The following is a 15,789-nucleotide window of genomic DNA, read 5'->3' as shown; positions in this document are numbered from 1 at the left end:
GGTAGGGCAGTTTAAGGTTCATGGACTGCAGCTAGCTCTAAAGTCACACATTATGTATTCCTGCCCTCTGTTATGGTACTTTTTTTCCCTTCTCACTTTGGCCCAAATACTTTCCCCTGTGAAAAGACTAAGGATAAGATTATGACACTCTTACTCATGCTGAGTAGTGCCTAATGCCATGAGTAGATCATTGAAATAAATGAGACTACTTGCGGATTAAGGTGCTACTCCATGTGAGTAAGAGTTCCAGAATCTGTCCCGAAGTAAATGGGCTTTGCACAGTATAGTTCCCTGAGGACTGGGGAAGACAGATCTTCCCTAGCTCTCCTCCACATTTGCATGTGCACCTCTGCATGGAGTTCTGGTCTGCACTGTTATGCATCCCTTGGCTATTCCCTCACACCTCTCCTACCCTGTCCTGGCATTGCCCATTACCCCCCACTCCACATTAGTCTGGATGGAATCTTGGTAGGGTGCCAAGTGATGATTTTGAGGGAAACACACTGGGCTCCTACGGTGGTTTAGGAGGAGGGGTAAGATTTGTGCCATAATCAACTTCTCTTAGTTGCGACTGGATTGTTGATCCTATCATTGTATTTGAATCCCAGAAAGAAAGGCAAGTCAGTTATGTAGGAAACCACTGTAAAAGGAACAACTCCAGAGAGAGAAGTTGTCTAGTGCGTTTCATATGTGTTTTTGTACCGGTGCATATCTATGTGCCATTATATCAAACATTTAAACACTGTCACTTGACCTGAATATACCTAACAATTCTTGAAGAAGAATTCAGGCATACCGAAGAAACTCTTACTGAACTCTATCAAAGTTACTATATCACCTTGCAAACTCATGTCTAATTTGTGATTCTCTCCTATAGTTATGAATAAATGGATTATAAATATTAAAGAGGCCTATAAGGATTCTTGCTGTTGTTATTTCTGTTATGACTGAGAAATCTTCAGCTTTTGTTAAATGGAACTTCTTATTTTTGTGTGCTGTAACAATCTTTATTTCATCTTCTAAAAAATTAAGAACTAATGCTATGTCCCTGAGGCCAGTCCTAGCATTCTGTCTTCAGCCATTCACAGTGCAGCTGTGCAGAGTGTGTAGCTGTCTCTTGGTTAAACTATGTGGCTTTTGTGTGTCCACTAGCTGCAGTGAGAAATGGAAAAGTCTGTGAGATTGTTACATGTATGGACAGATAAACATCTAAATGCAGAAAAGCAATGCACTGGTGACATTATGAGAGTAACCAACCAAATCTCAATGGGGTATTTCACAGAAACGGTTATAAGAAACTTCCTGTTTCAACTATTATCTACATTAAACTTATGCATTTACTCATATAGAAAGCCTATCCAGAATGTAATTTGCATGGCTTTCCAAGCTATCCAGGTTTTAGAAGGTTAAGGATACGGGATCCACATTGGACCACCTTATTTAGGGGAAATACTAGCTTGCTGGAGAGAAGTGGCTGTAGAGCTGCCTGGGAGGAGAAGAGAGCTCCTGTGAATGAGCTCCTTTTCTCTTGTACTTTTCACCTCCTAACCTGTGAGTGGCCTGTCTTCCTCATTCTGTGACCATGAAATCCCTAGGAGTTTCCACAGAGCAGAGCCATAATTGAATGGGGAGACAGATCATCACATCTTGGCTTAACGGATGCGACATAATTTTTACCTAGGAAGGGGGTTCTCCCTGCCCCAGTCACCATTGTATAGTATTAATAATCCTCATTCTTTCCTGGCTGTACTTCTGGACGGAGCTGTCACTGAGGAGATCTAGAGCCAGACCCTCATCTGATGTAAATTGGCATAGCTCTATTATAGTCAGTGGAGCTATATGAATATTTAGTAGCTGAGAATCTGGCCTGTAAACCTGCAACCAATTCATAATTCTTCCGTGCCTCACTGATGCTCTCTCACACTACTGGGGGAGATACACAGAGCTAAACTTTAACTCAAAGCCACATTCCTGCCTGGATGGCATGTGAGGGACTCCTCAAGGGGAATTCTGGTAGACATTCGCATAATTCACCCTTGTCCCAACTCTGACACCCCAAGGGAGGGTTGAGCATGTGCTCATTTCCATGCCCAGCATCTGCGCGAACTAGTACTGAGGGAGGTGGCAGGGGCACTGCCTCTTGGTGAGTCCTGTGCCACAGATGAGGTTAGCTCTGCACATTGCCTATTCTCTCTAGCCATGCAATGACTGGCTCTTGCACAGCTACTCAAAGCTGGGAGGAAGGCTTCTTGCATCCTCTTTTTCTCCTTGAACACCTGCACTGGGCCAGTCACAGTCTGATCCTAAGTATTCACTTAGAGGTTGCAAGAGGAAAGACAAACCAAAAACATTCAGTGCATCCTTCAACACCATTCCCCTAAGCTCAGTTAGCTCAGTTGCAATATGATATTTGAGCGAGCTCGAATTCATGACTCTGTGCTGGGAATGGGGATGCCACAGGCCCTTTTATAATACTTAATGTGCATGCTAAAAATGATATAAGGACTAGGTAATATTATTCCAAGATCAGTGCCCAGGTGGAAGTACCCCTTTAGAAGTAGCATATAGCTGCATAGCCCAAGAGCTTCTGTTCTCCAGTAGATGTGAAGCCTGTTTGATGGCTCTTGTGAGTTGCTCTTCTTCCAGAGCAAGTAGAAGAATGTTTCCTTTCTCACCTCCTTTGAAAGATGCTGCTTGATGGAATGATATAGGTTTAAATGGAACTTAAAATATTCCCTCCACCCCTGCAAAAAAACCCAACAAGCTAGCAAAGTCTTCTGTTTTGTTTGTAGGTGTAGCAGTAGGGATGAGTCCTGGTTCTGAACTTAGTTTCCTTTTGGTTCATACTTTTCCCCCTTCATTTGAATTCCAACTCAGTCTTTTGCTTTATCTTGGGCTTTAACCACACTGGTGAAAGTGACCTGGAGAATCTCACATTCTTTGATTTTTATGTTGAAAATGCACCTATTACTAAATTGTATTAAACACACGTACTTCATTTTCTAAAAAGAAACCAATTCAGTGACTAATTTAGACTAGGAACTATACTGTGGTTGTACAGCCAATCACTTCCTTTGCCAACAACAGTTCTCATCCTCATGGCATATAGCATTTTCACTGAAAGGAGGTCTCTCTTTTACAAGATACTAAAATCAGACAGGTAAGCTTTGACTAAATCCTTGGCTAAAGGTCAAACTAAAGCTTTGACTAAAACTACCAGAGATGAATTTTCATAGAGATGGGGTTTCATAAATTCAAATACTGACTCCTACCTTATAGCTAAAAGTCCTAGAAACTAAGAAATGTCAGTAACTGAAATACTGCAACACTAATAGATTTGTTTATTATCCTGTGTGTTATCTGAAATTTCTGATGGATACCAAGAAAATACTGCCTTTATTTTTATTTCATTTTAGAACACCTTTATTGATTTAAAACAGTAACATGGTAATGGCAAATGCAAAATAAATAAAACAAGCTGCAGTTACTTTCATCAAATAATTCTGTATACCATTCTGTATCTATGACAATTATATGAGAGAATAAATAGCAGATATTTTCTGTGTTCTGGATGTGTTTTAGTAGCCAGGCGACACTTGGACATGTTTAGCTTTCCCTGAGACACTGTGAAAGTTATCACTTAAAAGTGCCTGTGTGAAATCCACTGCTTTGGGATTACGTTTTAGTTTTTGCTGAACCTAAAATGGCAGAATTTATTTAACTAGGTTCATATTTCTTAAAGTTTACTTGGAGTTTTCAGGTCCATATGAACACAGGAATTTCAAATGAACCTCAAGCAAATTCCAGTGAAACATATCAGTTTATTAAGAGAGTATATTTGGGGGGCTCACTGGCCCCAGAATAAAGTAAAGAGCATTTCACAAATAGCAGCAGAACAAAGGGACCATTTCCTAGTGCTTGTGGAAATGGGCACGCTGCCTGCTCTATACTTAGAGATATTTCTTATGCCAGTAGATAACACAAGGCAGATGGCTGATAGTGTCTGCTGGATCAGAGTCCAGGTAGATTGAGAGAAGGTTCTGGGTCTGCCCATGACTTTAATAATGTTCCCCAAACCTTAGTGAATTTCAAAGTCATGTGAAATCCCAAACCATGTACATTTCAGCTGGTTTGTTGTTTCAAAGAGATAGTTCTTGCCTTCCTTTTTGACCCTTGGCTTTGGTTCCTAATGCCCACCCTAACAACTAAACTAGACTGCTCACATCCCGGTCTGCTGACACTCTAGCCGGTCAGCTGACACTCAGTTTGTCTTAGATGGGGACATGTGATTAACCTAGACTTAGTTAGTTAATTGAAGGGTGAGTTCAGAGCAATCGAGAGGTCTCCTATTCATCCAGTCATTAGTACCTCTCAGTTTAACGGTACAAGGCAGCAAAAGGAAACTAGGGCTTTTAGGGTGGGCTGTAACTTGAGAACCCCTTGGTGAAATTACCCAAAATTTGGATGTCTAACACTCCCCCATGAGGCACATCAAATTTCATAGCAGTCCGGTTAACTATTTGGATTTCAGAGCACTTCCAAGAGTTGGGTTTTAAAGCATATACAGTGGTGGGAATGGAAACCCTCTAGCTGTTTTTCTGTATTGGTACAGGTGCAATATAAAAAACTGTACATTTTCTTAAATACTGTTTTCAGCTGTAATAATTTGTCAACCTTTTATACAAAAGTGCACAAAATTAATGGAAGTTACAGCACATATTACCTAGTTGTGTTTGGAAGCTATGTTGAAGAAGGTTTTAGACACATGGTCTGGTATGTTTTCTTGTGTAATGCAGAAGACAGTGTTCTGAAATGAAAGAATGCAGAAATAAAGCTGTACACAGGAAGATGCAGCCTTAAATGCTGATTATGCCCTGTGGTATCCCTTCCCTCTCAATTGTTTTACCTTCTATAAAGTTATATGTTCATTAATCTTTGAATAACTTGCATTCCAAATCTTCTAGGAATGATGTATTTGAACAGCTAGTACAATTATATGTAATTTAATTGCCCACAATGGTAGATGAAATTCTTTGCAGCTTGTTTCACATGTCATTTTGCTTGGTTTTAATTATGTTGATATAATCCCCCATGTTGCCTGAGAGATTTCTTTAAAAGTCTTGAACTTTTGTTTGAATTATAAAGCTGATGAATTTGGGCCTCCATTTCCTTCTGATGAGCAGACATTATACCAGTCCTTACAGTCAATTAAATTACTTTCTCCCTTCTTTGTAGAAGAAAAGACAAGAAAAGGAGGCATCTATCTCCTTCTTAATTAATGAATTTTCTTATATCCACTTGTATAGAGTGATATTATCTGTTCACTGCGAAATACTAAGCAGCATTTCCTCTGGTTCTTGTTTCTTAGATTCAGAGTACCCAATAGAAATGCAGGGTGTATAATTTTTTTTTTTGCAGTAGAGACTAGTTAAACTGGATGAATAAGAGTTTATTTTGTTGAAAGACCCAGGACTGAGCATGAGTAGTTCCAGGACCCAGACAGGGGTGCTGGAACAATATGTATTGCAGGGGTGCTGAAAGCCATTGAACCAAACTGTAAATCCTGTAAATCAGTGTTTCCCAAACTTGGGACGCCTCTTGTTCAGGGAAAGCCCCTGGCGGGCCCAGTTCGTTTGTTTACCTGCCACGTCCGCAGGTTCAGCTGATTGCGACTCCCACTGGCCGCGGTTCACCGCTGCAGGCCAATGGGGGCTGCTGGAAGCAGCATGGGCCGAAGGACGTACCGGCCGCCGCTTCCTGCAGCCCCCATTGGCCTGCAGCGGCGAACCATGGCCAGTGGGAGTCGTAAGCAGCTGAACCTGCGGACGCGGCTTGTAAACAAACCGGCCCGGCCCGCCAGGGGCTTTCCCTGAACAAGCAGCATCCCACTGGTGTAAATGATGGAAACCACTTCAAGCCAGTGATGCACCCCTAGTTCCAGCACCTATGGGCCCAGTATACCATCTGGCCTTATCTACAGAAGCACTTGTGCTTAACTTTATGCAGGTGAGTTGTTCTATGGATTTCAGTAGAACTATTCCTGGGCATATTTGCGGGACTGACTCCACTGGGAGTTGCTCTTGTGCCCCTGATCCAGCAAAGCACTTATACACAAACTTACCTTTAAGCATGGGATTAATCTCATTTATAGTACTTTGGTATTCCTCATTTGCTTAAAGTTGAGTATGTGCATATGTACTTTGCAGGGTCATGGTCAGGCAGTGACTGGAGAGTTGAACCATAGTTTGTATGAGTATATAGTGGTATGTCATTTAACTTGTACTGGGATGAAACTGAAAGTGTGACATTTTGTATCTGAACTTTACACCGTGGTTCAAAAAGTGATATAAGGACTAGTTTGAATGTTTAATTGGAAAACTTCATTACATTTAAATTAGGTAAATTATGCTATATACAACATAAATGGTTGAGTGTATTAATGTTAAAATTTTAAAATTTACCTTATGGTGTATCGGCAGCTAGTTTAGATTTTGGTGGGCAGGTGTAAATAAATCCTTCATTCCTATTCTAAGATGTATGGCCCCAGTTTGGCAAAGTATACAAACAAGTGCTTAAGTCCATCCCTCTTCATCAAAGCACCTCAGCACATGCTCTAGTCTTCTTAATGGGACCTAAGCACATGCCTGAAGTTAATGACCTACATACGTGCTTTGCTGAATAGTGATGGCCTGCTGACGAAGGGCCTTGAGAAATAAGTGAGCTGCTGTATTCTGCAACTGTTGTAGACCATTTTATCAATTTCAAGGAAAGCCCAGTTAGGAACACATGACAATAGCCTACCTTGGATAAAATGGTGAGATGTGCATCAGAGAGAAGCAGGTGGACCTTCTGGTTAAGCAATACAAGGCAATAAGCATTCTTGACCATTACTGCAGCACTGGCCTCCAGTCTGAGAAAGGTAGTCAAGGGTGACCCGTAAATTCAGGCAGTCTCAAAAGCAACATCTGTACTTCCTGAATAATAAGCATGCACAAGCCACCTGCTAGATTCTCAAAATATTTTCTTCTACCCACAAGCAGCACCTCTGTCATCTTTGAGTTGAGTCTTAACTAGCTATTTCTCATTCAGATAATAAAATGTCTAGCTAGGCAGTCCATAATGGGCTTATTAAAAAGGAAGCTAATGGTGTCATGTGTCATCAGTACTGAAGGGAGAACAGACAACAGCAAATTTATATTTTTAGTGAACTCAAAGTAACAGTTCCTTAAGCGTTTGTTGAACAAAGTTCCAAGATCTTTTTCTGCTTTCTCCTTTAGTGGAAAATTGCTTTTACAAATTGTACTATATGTTCTTTGATTGCAGAATGAATTTAAATAAGCTTACATATATATGGTTATTAAAACATACTTGCTAGGCAGAATATTGAATCCCTATAATTTTTCCATATACAAAAAATTCCTTTGGACTTTGATACCAGAAATCTATTCAGGCAGCTAATATAAAAAGCCATAATTTATATCCATTGTTTTTACTGAAAAAAATTGGATTTTTAATCATTCTAGAACTGGGATCAGCAACTTTTGGCACACGGCCCATCAGGGAAATCCACTGACAGGCCAGGACAGTTTGTTTACTTGCGGCATCCCCAGGTTTGGCCGATCGCCGCTCCCACTGGTTGCGGTTCGCCATTCCAGGCTAATGGGGGCTGCGGATACCGGCGGCCAGCACATCCCTCGGCCCGCGCCACTTTCCACAGCCCCCATTGGCGTGGAACCTACATTTCTGTATCTAGATATGCTGAAGGCAGTGTCTGTTGTAACCAGCATATTGTATTTGCATTTAGCATTGACTTTCACTGAGACTTAGGCCTCTAAATCACTTAGGCGTTCTTGAAAATTTTGGCCCTGTGACTGCTACACACTTAATGTGACTGACTTCAGAATCCTTTACTACTTTTTAAGAATAAAATGAGAGTTTTCTGAAACTTTGTTTTCATTAGGTTTCTGAATTAACAGCAACATAGAAACTTGACATCAGAATGTCAGGCAGGGTTATTAAACTGGCTAAAAACCTGAGGGCTCTGAAGAGGGTCTGACTCTGGGTGATTGCTCATGAGGGGGAAATGACATGTCTGAATCTGAAATAATGCTCCCCAGTTACAGCTTCATCTAAAGCTCATTGAAGTGAAAGGAAGCCTTGACCTCTGTAGCCATTGGATCATGCCCTTAATTAACCAGGAAGCTCAGCATTCTCCATTCCCACGCTAGGGAAAGTAGAGATAGAGCTGGTGCTAGGGCCAGAGCTAGAAAATTCTAGAAACTAGTAGCTGAGAGTCCAGTTCATATTCCAGAACAATTTCCAAAAAGAGAAACAATTTTTAGGTTTTTCCGGATCATGCAGATTGTTCAAGCCCTTAGTAGAGAGTCGAAGTATATAGGATTCTGAGGTGAAGTGTTTTGAATTTGGCTAAGTCTAAGGGAGTGCTGTGGGACTGTAGCTGCTGCTCAGTGGTTAGCTGAGAAAGGGACAGAGTGGTGATGTAGCAGAATCTGACATGGTACTTCCCCACTGCCAAATAGCGGTACTACTGACTCCAAGCATTCACAAATCAGAAGACTAACCAAAACAGGCCCATGTGATTCCCTTGTTAAGAATGGTGTGGTGTTCTGCAGTGATAGCTCAAAACACTGCAGTAACATTATTGTCAGCTGTAGCGTTTGGGGACAATTAAAGCAGAATACTTGAGTATATTTTATAAGGATTTATTTCCAAGCTGAAATATACATAACCCTTCCTCCCCCCTCTCCCCCCATTGTTCCTTAGACGTTCCTTTTAACTGCTGGAAATGGCCCACCTTGATTATCACTACAAAAGGTTTTCTTCTCTCCCCCGCGCCCCCCCCCCCAGCTCTCCTGCTGGTAATAGCTCATCTTAAGTGGTCACTCTCCTTACAGTGTGTATGATAACACCCATTTTTTTCATGTTCTGTGTGTATGTAAATCTCCTCATTGTATTTTCCACTGAATGCATCCGATGAAGTGAGCTGTAGCTCACGAAAGCTTATGCTCAAATAAATTGGTTAGTCTCTAAGGTGCCACAAGTCCTCCTTTTCTTTTTGCGAATACAGACTAACATGGCTGCTACTCTGAATCTTGTTCCGGTGTCTTTGCCTCACCTTACAGCATCATTACAGCACCATTTCTAGTAGCATGATGCATTACAGCACCATTACATGAATTACAAACATGATGCTACTAAAAATGGTGCTGTAATGCATGTAATGGTGCTGTAATGCATCATGCTACTAGAAATGGTGCGGTAATGATGCTGTAAGAAGAGGCAAAGACACTAGAAACAAGGTTTATGTATATTCCAGCTTGGAAATAAACCCTGGAGTGGGGCCATGCCGTGGCACCCCGGCGCCCTGGCTGGAGCGCCGGAGTGGAGCCGAGCCACGTGGTGCGGCCCCCGAACCTGGCGCCCCGGCTGGAGCGCCATAGCAGGGCCAAGCTGCTTGGTGTGACCCCTGACCCGGCACCCCGTCTGGAGCTCTGGGGCCAGCTTAAAACGGTTCTGCAGGCTGTAGTTTGCCCACCCCTGCCCTAGGTCCTTGAATGATTGCCCCTTGCCTTACCTAACAGCCTGCTAATTATGGTCTGCTTATTTTGTTGCCTGTAGGCAGTGACAAGGGTCACTCAAGGGTCTTTGGCAGAACCAGCTCTTGGAGGACTCCATTGCTGGCTGCCTTACCTCTGTTAGTTCTATTTAGTTCAGTAGATTTATATCTGACACCTTCTGGGGGCACTTCCCTTTTGGTTTTCTCATTCCTCTGACAAGTCTGTAACTCACTGTTTTGGGAGTGTGGTCTGTTTTTGATGCTATTACTATTCTTTTATCATTATTGTATATGGTTGATTGGCTTCTCTTCAGATTTTGTATTTAGTTTAATCATATAAACAGATGAAATAAATATTATGAGCAGGAGTTATTCCTGGAAACTCTTATTAGTGCTAGTGGAAGTGTGAATGGGTGTTCATCCAATTTTGCAGTTTAGAGCATTTTTAATGTAAAATAGTTAGTTTTGTTTTAGATAATTATTTTTAAGAAATGAAATTTTGCCCTTCAACACTTCAGAATAGTAATAAGTTTTAGTGTGTTTATTGTAACACAAAATTCTTTGTAACAAGCAAATAATGGATTAAATATGTGTGTGTGGCTTATTTTTGTCTGCTGTAGGCTGTTATAACTGAAACAACGATGTCTGTGGATCAGAGACCACCTAAGACAACCTGGTGCCCCAGCAGTTCAGAGCCACGCCCAGTCCAGAGAGCCTTTATTGTGCAACCGAGGGTGATGACCGCTACAGCATTCACCAGCAGTGTGGGAGGTTGGGGGTGGAGGGTGTCTGGGAGAAGCAGGGAGTGCATGATGGGTGCTTGCAGGAGACTAGGGGGATTGTGTGGGAGGTTGGGGGGTATTTGGAGGAAGAACATGGTGTATGGTGGGTGTTTATAGGAGGTTGTGGGGGAGTTGCATGGGAGGTGGAGAAGCAGAGTTATCCCTGATTCACTCTCACCCCCTCCCCCGCACACATCCCTGTCAGGAGCAAGTACCAGGTGCCCACGTGCCCCCCCGCCTCATAGCTGCTGAGCCCAGAAAAATGGGAGGCACTTCCCCATTTCTGCTTCCCACCCTCAAATCGAGCACTCTTCCGTGTGTGCGCGCAGGGGCCTTTCCAGCTGGTCTGACGTGAACAGACTACACCACTGCAGTTCCAGGAGGGTCCACACGGGGCAATTAAAGCACTATGTGTTAAGGTGCTCTGTGATTCATATCTCCATAGACCGGTTTGTGGTACCCCGTAAAATCACTTCTCCCAGAAATCTGTTATGTGAGGTTACTGCCTAGTTTGCCTATAGCTAGAGTGGTCTCTGCGGTAGATAGCAAGAAAGAAACTCTTCATATACTTCAAAGCACAAGATAAAATTCAAATTTACTTTCACTCTATTTTATTTACCCTACATTTCCTTTCACTTTTTCATCCTAATTTGTGTTGTTATTTTTCCATGTTGTGTATATCATGTATCCCAGAACATAACTGTATTTTAATAACTGCACAGTAAATTCAGAAAGCAGGCTCTGACACTGGTCTAATGAGTCCAAAGTATAACAAATACGGCAAGAGCGGGAAGCAAATATATTGTTGAAATAATAAACCACATAAGAAGATCAACTTTTAAGCATCTATTAACCTAAATGTCTCTTTACTGACTGTATTATGTGAGAGTGACTTCACATATTCACTCTTAAGAGCTTTGGGTCTATCATTAGATGCCCAATGGATTCAATTCATTGAAGAAAAGCCTTCATAGATTTCATCTTGCGCAGACAGTCTCAGCCTTGTGAATAGTTATTTTGTATGAAATCAATATTTGATATCCCTTATACATCACCATTTATCTTGTTCTTAAATCAATTCTCAATTTTCATTGGTGATTTTATGCCTTTTTAATTTTTTTAAATTTATTCTTTCATATTTAATGCATAAAAACTGTATTAATAGATTCTTAAGGTTAAGAACATAAATGTCCAAACATCAGGCTATTCAGAAGTATAGGGAGCCTGTCATCACTCTGGGTGACCAAAAATCCCAGGCAAGGTATAAGTAGAAGTGTGTAGCAAGTGACTCTCTTAAACCACAGATTTTTGTTTCAGACCAATCAGGGTAGTAAATACTGCACTGCATATCACTATGCTGTGTGGGGCTGCAGTAGCTCTGTAGCTCCAACGTGTCCCTTTCCCGGCACAAAGTGAAGACAAGAAGATTCACATAGCAATAGATCTCCTGGCCCTGATCCCAGTCCCATATGTGTCCTGAACCCTGTTATGCAAGGGTTGCAGATCCCCTGAATAGACTCCCTAGAATCCTACCCCTTCCCTTTGACACTGAAACCACACTAGTTCTGCTGCTGGGGATCCTGCACAGCAACAGAGTCAGGAATTGCCCTTCTCTGAGGCCTGGTCTAAATGTAAAAATTAGATTGACCTAGCGACATCACTCAGGACTGTGAAAAATGTTGTGCCCTGACCACATAGTTAGGTCAACCTAATCCCCTGGTATATACGTGGCTAGGTCAACAGGAGAATTCATCTGTCAACCTAGCTACTGGCTCTTGGAGAGCTGGATTAACGACACTGACAGAAAAACACTTTCTATCGTGTAGACGTAGGAAGCACCTACACTGCGGCACTATAACAGCACAGATTCAGTGCTGTAGCTGTGATGCTGTAGTGGTTGTACTATAAACACGGCATGGCCTAAAGAAAAGGATATACTGCATTCATGCCGCACACTATCACCAGTAAATTGTAACCGCTTCACTTAACAGCTGGTTTTTTCAGACTTAACAAAACATCCCTTCTTCACTGAGGCTGTAGTCTCTCCAAAAAAAAATCATTTTCTTATTAAGGAATGTGGGAAAATATGTGGGAAAAAATTTCTTAAATGTTCCTCTCTCCATGCTGGGCTATCTCAGAAGCAGCCACACTACATTTCTGTATCTCACATTTGAGCTGAAAATAAGTATATAAAAATTAGCCGAAAGGATATATATTATCTGAAAATTGTAAGCACCTGCCAATAGGAACTTGGATGAAAGAATCTCATGAAATCATAACCACAGCTGCAGTGCTATAAAAAGACATATTTGGTCATGTCATATATAGTCTACTGCTAGTTTGAAAAGTGAAACACCTATTTTTTGGTCCCCCATAGTGGAACAAAGTGGAAGTGAAAAGTGGGAGGTGTCTTTCTGCATCTGTAATCTTGAATATTCTTCTGTAGATGTCACAGTCCAGTGGGATCCACAGATGGTATCTTTGAACTGGCCAGAAATAACCTGGCACAGCAGGGTCCAAAGTAATGCAATAGGCTGGTCTACCTTAGCCTATAAAATCCACTGTTTTTTTGTAGACAGACTAGTAAACTTGTAAAACAGCATCCCAGTGTAAGTACTATGGATTAAACATGGAGTCAGATTCTTAGTTGGTGTACGTTTGTCAGCATTGCTCCATTAACTTCAGCAAGGCCCATTGTTTCTACTTCTAACAAAACACTAGCTTTTTAAAACTGAAACATTGTATCAAGTGAATACTATTAATGAATTGTTTAAACAGCAAGAAACAAAATCTGCCCTCAGTGACATACATACAACACCAGTTTACAACTATGGGGGGTCACACAAATATGTCTGAGAACAGAATTTGGTCCTTTGTTATTATGAGTGTCCTTTCTTATTTTGAGAAAAAAATATTACTGCTTTAATTAAAAAACAAATAAATCATGATTCTGTCAATACAGATGTGAAGTATCTGGATGTGCAAAAGGGAAACAGTTATTCAAATGTAATGTGTAATGTCTGTATGCTACTATATATAAACACATGCTGTCCCCCATATTCGGTAATCTTGTACTCTCAAACTCAAAGTGCTCAGCTTTCTTTCAGATGGTGAATTCATGATGCACGTGCAAGACTTAGCAGATTCAATGCAGTCACCTTATTAGAAAAAAACAAAAAACTAAATATACAAAATGGCATCCTTCATGCAAGTTCAGGAGCCAGACAAAATTGTTCTGAGGGCCTAGCCGCTCCCAGGGCATACATGGCATGCACTCCACATATGCAATTGATTCTAGGGTATGTTCTGCCATCATCCCATATGCAGACTGCCCTTTGAGTTCAATGGGAGGTTTGCATGAAACATTGCAGGAAATGGCCTTATGCCTTTTTGGTCCCAAAAATAGTAATCTCATGTCTGTGTTGTAGAGTGACAAAACAGTTAGGACCCCATCTTGCTCCTGTTGAAGCCAATGGCAAAACTCCCTTTGACTTAAATGGGGGAGGATTATTACCAAATTCCTCAAAGTATTGTCTTTTGTTTTTTCCAGTGGATGCTTATTTTTCCTTCGTTCCTTTCAGGTACAAAACATTAATCCTTGCTGATCAAAAGGAAAAGCCATGGCCGCCAACATGGCTAACAGTGCTAATCATCTGCCCTACTTCTTTGGCAATATTACACGTGAAGAAGCAGAAGATTACCTGATGCAAGGAGGGCTGAGTGATGGACTATATCTGTTGCGCCAGAGTCGAAACTACCTGGGTGGCTTTGCTTTGTCCCTGGCACATGGAAGGAAGGTTCATCACTACACAATTGAAAGAGAGCTGAGTGGCTTTTATGCCATTGCAGGAGGGAAGTCACATCTGAGTCCTGCTGAACTCATTAACTATCACTCAGATGAAGCTGATGGTCTTGCTTGTCTACTGAGGAGACCTTGCAACCGGCCACCAGGTGTTGAGCCAAAAACAGGGCCATTTGAGGATTTAAAAGAGACCCTTATCAGGGAATATGTCAAACAAACTTGGAACCTACAGGTAAATGCAATCCCATTTCTGCAATAGAGATGCTTCACTCTGAATTTTTACAAAGTCAATATTATATGGGTTCCAACCCATTGCTACTGCTGTGTAGTGGTTAGGTTTGTGTTAACGCTGCTATATTTGCTTGTGTTTTATGAGCCTTTATTTTTCAGTACATTGTATTAATTTGGCCATAAATGTATTCTTTCCTGAAATGTGGCACAGTTTATCATTTATTTTTTAAGTGTTATAAGACCAAATCTCTCTATGCCAATCAGGATTGAAAACAAACCAAAAAAAGGAAAATAGGTAATTGTTAAACACACACATTTTTGTAAAGGAAGCTGTTGTATACAGAGTGTATGTTTGTGCTTGGCGCACAGTTATTTTGTGTTGTATCCTCCCCTCCTGGCCTGCTTTGTTTGTATGTCTATTTAGATTATATACAATTTAGAACAGGAACTTTTCTTGCTACATGACTGAGAGTTTAAACACAGCATTTTTATACCAAAAGCCTTAGTCTGTTGGTCTGTGAAAACCCATTTGAACCAGTATAGGCACGCAACCTGAAGGGGCAGTACACCACTGGAGTTGTTTGCAGGTTCAGTGACTAGCCTTACCACCTACTGGAGTTCCAAAGAATTCCTAGCCCAAAATGATATGTAACCATTCATAAACTTATACAATATGACAGGTTTCAGAGTAGCAGCCCTGTTAGTCTGTATTCGCAGAAAGAAAAGGAGTACTTGTGGCACCTTAGAGACTAACCAATTTATTTGAGCATAAGCTTTCGTGAGCTACACGAAAGCTTATGCTCAAATAAATTGGTTAGTCTCTAAGGTGCCACAAGTACTCCTTTTCTTTATACAATATGGTCTCCCAAAGATACCCATTGCAATATCTATCACAAACATAAATTCCAGATGTCTGAATTTCGGATTGTCTGTTTGAATTTAGTTTCTGCCCTATGAGTCCAAAACTTGAATAGTAACCAGATTAATTTGATCTAAAACTCTGATTATCCACAGACTTTGGATGTGTCTCACACAGTCCAGTAATTGGCATTTACTATGATGTTGTGTTTATTGGGTTTTGTTTTGTTTTTTGCACTGTAACAGAAAACAGTACAACTGACCCTTCTGTGCTTTTCCCACTCTGCAGGGTAATGCCCTCGAACAAGCTATTATTAGTCAAAAACCACAGCTGGAGAAACTGATTGCCACTACTGCCCATGAGAAGATGCCTTGGTTCCATGAGAAGATCTCTCGGGAAGAATCAGAGCATCGCGTTCTTTTAGGGACAAGGACCAATGGAAAATTTTTGTGAGTACTTTCATCTCTGGTAGTGGCAGTTGCCACCATGGTTGCTGCACCTCTTCCATAACTAAATCATGAATGAGACTGTGAGAAAG

General features: G+C 41.2%; 1 protein-coding gene across 2 annotated transcripts in view; it reads left to right on the top strand.

Annotated features, from left to right (window-relative positions):
- The window catches only part of SYK (spleen associated tyrosine kinase), a 77,977-nt gene that overhangs the window by 20,652 nt on the left and 41,536 nt on the right, over positions 1-15,789 (top strand). For both annotated transcript variants that reach the window (XM_084628632.1, XM_084628631.1), the window contains exons 2-3: positions 13,941-14,393; positions 15,540-15,700. In XM_084628632.1, the coding sequence (XP_084484758.1) occupies positions 13,980-14,393; positions 15,540-15,700 (575 nt within the window). In that variant the 5' untranslated portion in view covers positions 13,941-13,979. The remainder of the gene's footprint in view (positions 1-13,940; positions 14,394-15,539; positions 15,701-15,789) is intronic.

Source organism: Lepidochelys olivacea (genome assembly GCF_965140295.1).
Source record: "Lepidochelys olivacea isolate rLepOli2 genome assembly, chromosome: 5".
Classification (NCBI taxonomy): Eukaryota; Metazoa; Chordata; order Testudines; family Cheloniidae; genus Lepidochelys; species Lepidochelys olivacea.
This window is presented reverse-complemented; position numbering and strand designations above follow the sequence as displayed.